This window comes from Tachysurus fulvidraco, chromosome 15 (assembly GCF_022655615.1).
Source record: "Tachysurus fulvidraco isolate hzauxx_2018 chromosome 15, HZAU_PFXX_2.0, whole genome shotgun sequence".
In the NCBI taxonomy this organism is placed as follows: Eukaryota; Metazoa; Chordata; class Actinopteri; order Siluriformes; family Bagridae; genus Tachysurus; species Tachysurus fulvidraco.
The window spans coordinates 3,184,030-3,194,029 of NC_062532.1; the positions used below are offsets into that span (position 1 = coordinate 3,184,030).

Consider the following 10,000-nt stretch of genomic DNA (forward strand, 5'->3'; position numbering starts at 1 on the left):
CCTCGCGCGCGCGGACAGAGATGAGAGTGGTAAAGCAGGGTAATAATCAGATTTTATATATCTTTAAATTTATTCATTATTTTTCTGCGTAAGTGCTGAACAGATGAGTGTGTGTTTAGTGTGTGTTTAGTGTGTGTTTAGTGTGTGGAGTTTGGCTGTAATGCACTTTTGGTATTGTATCCGGACTGAGTTGGGGAGCGCGCGCTGTGTCACAGCTCATTAATATGGGGTAGAAACACAAATAAGGATGTGTGACTTCAACTCAAAGCTTTTGTTTTTAAAGTGAAAGGGCTGTTCAGTATGTGTGTAGTGTTCAGTGTGTGTAATGTGTGTAATGTGGGTTACATGTTGTGTACAAAAATGAGAGTTAGGAACCAACTCGTGAGCAGAGAAAATTTCGATTAATATGATGTACAGGATACAGTGTGATATTGTGGTGATGTATAACCGTGCTGTATTGTGTAGTGGGGTGTGGTGGCTTATAGTGGGGTGGGGTGGGGTAGAGTATAGTGGGGTGTGGTGGGGTAGGGTGGAGTATAGTGGGGTGTGGTGGTGTAGGGTGGATTATAGTGGGGTGTAGGGTGGAGTATAGTGGGGTGTAGGGTGGATTATAGTGGGGTGTAGGGTGGAGTATAGTGGGGTGTAGGGTGGAGTATAGTGGGGTGTAGCGATGTAGAGTACAGTGGGGTAAAGTATAGTGGGGCGGAGTATAGTGGGGCTTAAATGTATAATGCTGGTGAATTGTGTTGTATACTGCTAGGATTCTGTATACTGCTCAGTTCAGTTGTGGATTATTGTTAATATAATGTTCAGAATAGAGTATAGCATTGGTATAGTGTAGTGTGTAGAGTATTATATATTATAATGTATAGTATAGTGTAGTGTGTAGAGTATTATATATTATAATGTATAGTATAGTGTAGTGTGTAGAGTATTATATATTATAATGTATAGTATAGTGTAGTGTGTAGAGTATTATATATTATAATGTATAGTATAGTGTAGTGTGTAGAGTATTATATATTATAATGTATAGTATAGTGTAGTGTGTATAGTGTATAGTGTATAGTATAGTGTAGTGTGTAGAGTATTATATATTATAATGTATAGTATAGTGTAGTGTGTAGAGTATTATATATTATAATGTATAGTATAGTGTAGTGTGTATTGTATAGTGTATAGTCTATAGTATAGTGTGTAGTGTATAGTATAGTGTAGTGTATAGTGTATAGTGTATAGTATAGTGTAGTGTGTAGAGTATTATATTATAATGTATAGTAGATTGTAGTGTGTAGAGTATTATATATTATAATGTATAGTATAGTGTAGTGTGTAGAGTATTATATATTATAATGTATAGTATAGTGTAGTGTGTAGAGTATTATATATTATAATGTATAGTGTAGTGTGTATTGTATAGTGTATAGTCTATAGTATAGTGTGTAGTGTATAGTATAGTGTAGTGTATAGTGTATAGTGTATAGTATAGTCTATAGTATAGTGCATAGTGTATAGTATAGTGTGTAGTGTATAGTATAGTGTAGTGTATAGTGTATAATGTATAGTATTGTGTATAGTATAGTGTAGTGTGTAGAGTATTATATATTATAATGTATAGTATAGTGTAGTGTGTATTGTATAGTGTATAGTCTATAGTATAGTGTGTAGTGTATAGTATAGTGTAGTGTATAGTGTATAGTGTATAGTATAGTGTAGTGTGTAGAGTATTATATATTATAATGTATAGTATAGTGTAGTGTGTAGAGTATTATATATTATAATGTATAGTATAGTGTAGTGTGTAGAGTATTATATATTATAATGTATAGTGTAGTGTGTATTGTATAGTGTATAGTCTATAGTATAGTGTGTAGTGTATAGTATAGTGTAGTGTATAGTGTATAGTGTATAGTATAGTCTATAGTATAGTGCATAGTGTATAGTATAGTGTGTAGTGTATAGTATAGTGTAGTGTATAGTGTATAATGTATAGTATTGTGTATAGTATAGTGTAGTGTGTAGAGTATTATATATTATAATGTATAGTATAGTGTAGTGTGTAGAGTATTATATATTATAATGTATAGTATAGTGTAGTGTGTATAGTGTATAGTATAGTGTAGTGTGTATTGTATAGTGTATAGTCTATAGTATAGTGCATAGTGTATAGTATAGTCTATAGTATAGTGTATAGTGTATTGTATAGTGTATAATGTATAGTATTGTGTATAGTGTATAGTATAGTGTAGTGTATAGTGTATTGTATAGTGTAGTGTATAGTGTATAGTATAGTGTATAGTATAGTGTATAGTGTAGTGTATAGTGTATAGTGTATAGTGTAGTGTATAGTGTATAGTGTATAGTATAGTGTATAGTATAGTGTATAGTGTAGTGTATAGTATAGTGTAGTGTATAGTGTATAGTATAATGTATAGTATAGTATAGTGTATAGTGTATTGTATAGTGTATAGTATAGTGTAGTGTATAGTGTATAGTGTATAGTGTATAGTATAGTGTAGTGTAGTGTATAGTATAGTGTATAGTGTATAGTATATTGTATAGTGTATAGTGTATAGTATAGTGTAGTGTATAGTGTAGTGTATAGTGTATAGTATAGTGTATAGTGTATAGTACAGTATAGTACAATATAGTACGGTGTACAGTACAGTACAGTATAGTATATAGTGTATAGTATAGTGTATAGTGTATAGTGTATAGTATAGTGTAGTGTATAGTGTAGTGTATAGTGTATAGTATAGTGTATAGTGTATAGTGTATAGTATAGTATATAGTGTATAGTGTATAGTATAGTGTATAGTATAGTGTATAGTACAGTGTATGGTGTATAGTACAGTACAGTACAGTACAGTATATAGTGTATAGTATAGTATATAGTGTATAGTATAGTGTATAGTGTATAGTATAGTGTAGTGTATAGTGTAGTGTATAGTGTATAGTATAGTGTATAGTGTATAGTATAGTATATAGTGTATAGTATAGTGTATAGTGTATAGTATAGTGTAGTGTATAGTGTAGTGTATAGTGTATAGTATAGTGTATAGTGTATAGTATAGTATATAGTGTATAGTATAGTGTATAGTATAGTGTATAGTATAGTGTATAGTACAGTGTATGGTGTATAGTACAGTACAGTACAGTACAGTATATAGTGTATAGTATAGTGTATAGTGTATAGTATAGTATATAGTGTATAGTATAGTGTATAGTACAGTGTATGGTGTATAGTACAGTACAGTACAGTACATTATATAGTGTATAGTATAGTATATAGTGTATAGTATAGTGTATAGTGTATAGTATAGTGTAGTGTATAGTGTATAGTATAGTGTATAGTGTATAGTGTATAGTATAGTGTATAGTACAGTGTATGGTGTATAGTACAGTGTATAGTACAGTACAGTACAGTACAGTATATAGTGAATACCTTCTTTCTTTGTGAGTGGTTTGTTTGTACACATCTGTCACATTACTGTGTCACTCTAATCTAATATCCCTCTGTACAGAACACTAAAGCTGTAGTTGTGTAATCTCTCGTATCATCACAGTGTTCATCATCACTGCCTCTAACGCAGCGAGCTGCAGCGCTGTTTTCCACATTCCACCAGAACTCTTTCCATTTCCACTCTCAGCCCCAATTTCCTGACATTCAACTTTCTCAAATATTTCGTTCCATCTTTCTGAAAGAAAGCGAACAGTTATAATGAACAAAAAAAAATCCATCCTTCAAAGTCATTATGAAAAAGAAAAACGTTAATAACCTTCTCAATCCTGCGTAAATACAGACTAGTGCTAATGAGCTTCTCATAACGACGTCTGTCTATAAACGTATTGTAAACGTATTAAACGTATTAATCTGGAAGTTTGTGTAATACACATTATAGCACAAGTGTTCCAGCAGTAACATGAACAACAGGTTTATATTAATGAGCTCATTTTAATACAGCACAGTTTCTATAGTAACGGCTCGATCACCGGGACGCGTACAGCAGCGTTCCACATCGTTCAGACCTTATCTCCGTATTCCAGGAGGAAGTTTCTGCAAATATTAAAGAGAAATAGTAACTTTAAAGTGATGAGTTTGAGTAGAGACAGAGGAAGTACACACACACACACACACACACACACACACACACACACACTTTATTATTTTGGGGTCTGGGGGGATTTCAGATCATTATTCAGATCGCCTCATTATTCTAACCACACAACAGCAACAGCAGAGAGCAAAAAGACTAAACGAAACAAAACAGAAATAAAAGTCACTGAAAGGAAAAACGATTCAGATCATTTTGGGATTTTAGAATCAGAGACACAGAAAGACACAAATTCTGTAAAAGACTCAGGAACTGGTTGTAATTGAATCAGTGATTCTTGCTCTGCTTCCTTTGTGCGGATCAGGCGGACGGGATGATCTTAATTACTCGTGGCTCTCGTGGGGACACAGGACACGCTTCACGTCGCACTTTACAAGCTCAGGTTGTGTTTCCTGTACGATAAGCTCAGCTCTCAGCTCACACACCAACACATGAGTCAAGCAGAATTTCACTACGACTCAGGACTCCAGTTTATCTCCGTCAACTTCCAGCTCACTTTTCACTTACAAACAAGACGTACAAGCAAAGAACCGCTTAATGTCTTTGAATGAGGGAATGTGTTCGTAAAGCTTCTTAGTGTAAAGAGTTCCTCTTAGAGAAATGTTGGCGTTTCCGCTTAAAGTTAAAGGGAAGATCCCAATAAAGATAAAAGCTATTCGTCCTAAATTAGGATCTCACTGAGATCACTATTAGGATATTTATGAAAATGGGCCCTGAACTTTAAATGTTCTTTAAGGATCCAGTGGAGAATTATTTAAGCCTTTAAAACTAAACGTTCTACACGGAAAGGTCAATGTTCTCTAATAGAGTTCTTCGAGGAACAAGTAATGGTTTCCCCGGAGTACCACTAAAGAACCTCTGAGATCTGAGTCTAATTTGTAGTACTGAGGGTGTTAAAGTGTGTTTATAACGAGGTTTCCTCCTCCTCCTCCTCTTCCTCCTCCTCCTCCTCTGTTCTGCAGGTGGTTTAATAATGTTCTGTAGGTTCCACTGACGGCTCACGGCTGATTTCTGCATCAATTCATCACCAGATCAACACCAGAAACGTAAGAACCTTCACTCACACGTTCACTCATATGTTCAAAGCTACAGCTGTGCTGCAGTCTGAGAAAATGAATTAACACCTTCAGAGTCTAGCATGGTGTTAGGAGAGGATCAACACCTCAGCTCAGTGTTCAGTACAGAAAAACACTGACTATCAAATACTTCAGCACGTGACTGCTGGCATTTAGGTTTATTTTAAGGTGACATTTGACATGTGTTCATGCATGAACGTCACAGTAACCACAGCTACTGTATATGTCTCTGCACCAGGTGTGTGTGTGTGTGTGTGTGTGTGTGTGTGTGTGTCTTGCTCCATTCTCCCCTGGTCCCCTCACTCTGTAGCCATGGAGGCACGAGGAAAGTTTGACTTCAGTGCCACGGCTGAAGACGAGCTCAGCTTTCGTAAAGGAGACATCCTGAAGGTAGAGATGCTGCACTGCTAACACTAGAACACTCCCAAAGGTTCTGTGTAGGACCCAATAACAGTGCTTCAGACAGAATACCAAGAACCTTCAACCACTTAAAACCCCTTAAAGAAATCTTTCATATTCTAAATTACACTGAGGCTGGTCTGATGTCTCCAAATGGAAATGAACATCTTTAGAACTTAGAACACACTGAGGTTCTTCAGTTGAGCTTCCGGTTAAGATGTCGATGTATGTAGAGGTTTTAGGAGCTGAGAACCCTGAATTATTGATTTTTTTTCTGTAAAGGGATTACATGTACACACACACACACACACACACACGCGTGTAGGTTTAACCCTGCATCTGTGTGCAGATCATCGGCTCTCAAGACGACTGGTTAAAAGCAGAAATGCACGGACACGAAGGATTTATTCCAAAAAACTATGTGGACAGACAGATCCCCAGGTACGTTCCTCTACATGCTCATCAGAACCTTTCCTTATACATGATCTATATTTTCATGATCTATGTGTGTGTGAATATGTGTGTGTGTGTGTGTGTGTGTGTGTGTGTGTGTGTGTGTGTAGGTTTGTGCGTGTCTGAATGTGTGTTTGAATGTGTGTGTGAATGTGTGTGTATGTGTGTGTGTGTGTCTGTGTGTGAGTGTGTGTGTGTGAATGTGTGTGTGTGTGTGTGTGTGTGTGTGAGTGTGTGTGTATGCTCTGTCATCCCTCTTTATTATCAGAGTGTTTGTGTGTAGTTGGTTCCAGGAGAACGCAGGCCGCAGCACTGCAGAAGAACTGCTCAAGTCTCGAGAGGTGGGAGCCTTCCTGATCCGCGGCAGTCAGAGCTCACCTGGAGATTTCTCCATCTCTGTCAGGTCTGAACCAGAACACACACACACACACACACACACACACACACACACAACCTCAATAACCACACCATCAAAACCACACAAAACTTGCTGAGCTGATTAGGTTCCTTAGTGGTTCCTCAGTCTGATGATGGTCATAATGTTTTTTTTTAGAACTCTATTCAGAACTCCGTCACACACAGGAACTACATTATTAGTATCAGCCGAGAATCAGAACTTTCAGTACTTCTTTTTTGTCTTCCTTCCGTTCTTTCTCACACAGTCCACTTAAAAAGATTCCTCAACAGGAACAAACTGAAGAATTCTATCTCATGCTAGAGGAATCGTGTGAATTACACACATCTCACCAGTGTTTCGTGTGTGTTCCCTAAAGTGTGGATAAAGAGTAAAACACTCGACTGATTCGCTCGACTGATTCGCTGATTCGTATGACTGATTCGCTCGAATGATTCACTGATTCGCTCAACTGATTCACTGATTCGCATGACTGATTCGCTTTAAGATGAAATCTAATCTAATTTATGCTATTGTCTAAATAAAAGTATATAAATATAAAATAAAAATTAAGATACTATTTTATTTGTCAGCTCTCTAACACACATGGTTAAAGAATGTATCTCTGCTCTCCTCTCTGTTTGCTCCATCCATCTGTCTTCACTTGTTCCTCACCATCATCTGTGGAGCTCTACAGTGTGTTCATACAGTCAGTGTTTAAATGAACATGTTACTGACAGGACAAAGTGCTCCAGTCATCCTAAATGTACATGTGGAATAAAACATGTGGGGTGGAGAGGCTTGGATTAGCAGAAAAGTCTTAATTTGGCTGCACAAAAGTATTGAGAACGTGTTAGTTAGATCGACCTTCACGCTGATGCTGTACTGATCAGGGTGCAATGCAGCTGAGCACCAGCAGAGGGAGTGAGGACTGACGCTACACTTATGTGCATGTTAATGAGGATACAATGTGTGTGCGTGAGCTTGTGCGTGCGTGTGTGTGTGCGTGTCTGTGTGTGTGCGTGTGTGTGTGTGTGTGTGTGTGTGTGTTTTGCTCTTCATTATCTTTTTGTGTCTTTTTCTGCTCTCAGACATGAAGTTGATGTGCAACATTTTAAAGTGTTGAAGGACAAAAAAGGACAATATTACCTGTGGACTGAAAAGTTCATGTCCCTCAACAAGCTGGTGGACTTTTACAAAACATCATCCATCTCCAAGCAGAAAGAGATCTTCCTGAGAGACGGAACTGGAGAGGAACCCAGAGTCCCAGCACCTCATCCTGTAAACACACACACACACACACACACACACACACACACACACACACACACACACACACACAGATTCAGTGATTCTTCTTATTATTTATTTTTTCAGGTAAAGAAAGACAACAACCGACCCCAACCTTCAGCACACCGCAGACCGACTGAGCAAACTCACACTCAGCCTGTAAATCTCTCTCTCTCTGTGTCTCACACACACACACACACACACACACACACACACACACACACACACACACACACACACACACAACAGTGAAATAATGTGTTAATGTTGTAAAATTGTGTTTATTGTCAGAATAAACAGTGCAGTATGGAGGAGAGAAGTCACAGTATGGGTTCTGCAGGAAAAAACAGTCCTGTAAACACCCTACCAACACCCAGGCGTCATTCTGACATCCTACCTGCACCGGTACACACACACACACACACACACACACACACAAACTCACACACACACACACACACACACACACACACACACACACACACACACACACACACACCAAACCCCCCAACTGCTCCCCGGGCACCGCAGCATAAAAATGGCTGCCCACTGCTCCGGGTGTGTGTTCACGGTGTGTGTGTGTTCACTACTGTGTGTGTGCGCTTTGGATGAGTTAAATGCAGAGAACAAATTCTGAGTCTGGGTCACCGTACTTAACTGTATGTCACGTCACTTTAAAAATTAAACACACACACACACACACACACACACACACACACACACACACACAAACTTATTTGATTATTTACTTTTATTATCTCATCAGTATCTGTGTGTGTGTGTGTGTTATGACAGAGACCAACTGCACAGGTACAGGCTCTGTATGACTTCATCGCAGAGGAAGAGGATGAGTTGGGCTTCAACGCCGGTGACGTAATTGAGGTTCTGGATCGTTCCGATGCATCGTGGTGGAAAGGACGTCTGCGTGGTAACGTCGGACTTTTCCCTGCTAACTACACGTCTCAGATGTAAACCACTCGGTGAAGCGGTCCTTCTGCGATGCTTTTACACTTTAAGAAAGCTCTTTTCCTTTCATCACTGATTACGAGGACAAGATAATGATTGGATTAATTTCAGAATCATGATTTAGTGTGAATTCTTGGTACGATTCCGTCTCACTCCTGATCCGACACACGGACAGGACGAGAAGGTGCTTTTATTCTCCTAATTTCTCTCTGCGTCACTAATCTACTGTACATCACTGTTCCTCAGTCCTGCTCCTGGACACACAAAGAACCCCGAGTGTGTTAAAGAACCAATAACCCTGAGTGTGTTAAAGAACCAATAACCCTGTGTTTTTTCTTTTCTAAACTTTCTTCTTATGGTTGTTTTTTATCAAATTAAACTCCAACAGTCTTTACTGTAATCTATTATATGAACCCATAATTATTATTATTATTATTATTATTATTATTATTATTATTATATTTCTTTAATATTTTGCTGTAATAAAACCATTACAAAAGAAGTGTTGAGTTGTTCTTGTTGCTTGTGTGCTGCAGCTTCTGTGTCATTACTCTGTAATAATCACTTAGTTATTGTTGAGTTTTAAAGTAAAATCATTTTCCTCAACATCCTGGAGTCGGTTCAGGACGCTTTGTGACGTCACAAGTGAGTTACATAACGGACACCAGGTGCTGTAACCCCGCCCCCGGAAACACCCCAAAACGCCTCCCCCTGTTTTTCCCATATAATCTTAGCGGAAGTGTCCTGAGTTTCCAGGGCTACAGTGCGGGACTCGGTAGGTAGGAGGGCACTTTATTACCCCACAGGTAGGTGGGCACTTTATTACCCCACAGGTAGGAGGACACTGCGCTGAGGAGCAGTGACACGGTGTCATGGCGGACTCGCAGCTCATCTGCATGGATGAAGAACACGTTAACGTGAAAGTTCCCGAGTCCAAGCCGGAGTTTTATTACAGTGAGGAGCAGCGCGCGGCCCTCGAACATCTCCTGCGGAACGGAGACGGTGCGTTCAAGCTGCGGCTCCGCGAGGACAACATCAAAGACTTTCTGTCCGCGCGCGAAGTGAAATGGATCCGGGACACGTTCCAGTCTTACGACGATCCCGATCCCGACAACGAGCTCCGCTCCGAGACACGAGCACCGCGTTCACCCCTGAGCTCGGACTCGGGAGTTCACTCCACCTACTGGCCCACAGTGTCGGACACCGAGGTACCGGAGCTCGAGCTGGGATGGACCTCCGCCGGCTTTTACCGGGGAGTCACGCGCGTGTCGGTTTACACACATCCACCCAAAGAGAGCAGCCCTCAC

The 10,000-nt window shown here is 39.1% G+C and overlaps 2 protein-coding genes across 4 annotated transcripts in view; both read left to right on the plus strand.

The window, feature by feature from the left end:
* The window catches only part of LOC113641404 (growth factor receptor-bound protein 2-like), a 9,294-nt gene extending 99 nt beyond the window's left edge, over positions 1 to 9,195 (plus strand). The window contains exons 1-9 of the mRNA XM_047801096.1: positions 1 to 39; positions 5,078 to 5,161; positions 5,430 to 5,581; positions 5,940 to 6,031; positions 6,327 to 6,446; positions 7,529 to 7,718; positions 7,815 to 7,886; positions 8,019 to 8,132; positions 8,523 to 9,195. The exon at positions 1 to 39 is cut by the window's left edge and continues 99 nt beyond it. Of these exons, the coding sequence (XP_047657052.1) occupies positions 5,504 to 5,581; positions 5,940 to 6,031; positions 6,327 to 6,446; positions 7,529 to 7,718; positions 7,815 to 7,886; positions 8,019 to 8,132; positions 8,523 to 8,699 (843 nt within the window). The 5' untranslated portion in view covers positions 1 to 39; positions 5,078 to 5,161; positions 5,430 to 5,503 and the 3' untranslated portion in view covers positions 8,700 to 9,195. The remainder of the gene's footprint in view (positions 40 to 5,077; positions 5,162 to 5,429; positions 5,582 to 5,939; positions 6,032 to 6,326; positions 6,447 to 7,528; positions 7,719 to 7,814; positions 7,887 to 8,018; positions 8,133 to 8,522) is intronic.
* Positions 9,196 to 9,401: 206 nt separating this feature from the next.
* The window catches only part of LOC113641402 (protein FAM83F-like), an 11,081-nt gene continuing 10,482 nt past the window's right edge, over positions 9,402 to 10,000 (plus strand). The window contains exon 1 of one of the 3 annotated variants that reach the window (XM_047801095.1): positions 9,402 to 10,000. This exon is cut by the window's right edge and continues 42 nt beyond it. In XM_047801095.1, coding sequence (XP_047657051.1) covers positions 9,566 to 10,000 — 435 coding nt within the window. In that variant the 5' untranslated portion in view covers positions 9,402 to 9,565. The other 2 variants (XM_047801094.1, XM_027144060.2) reach the window with 2 other exon arrangements.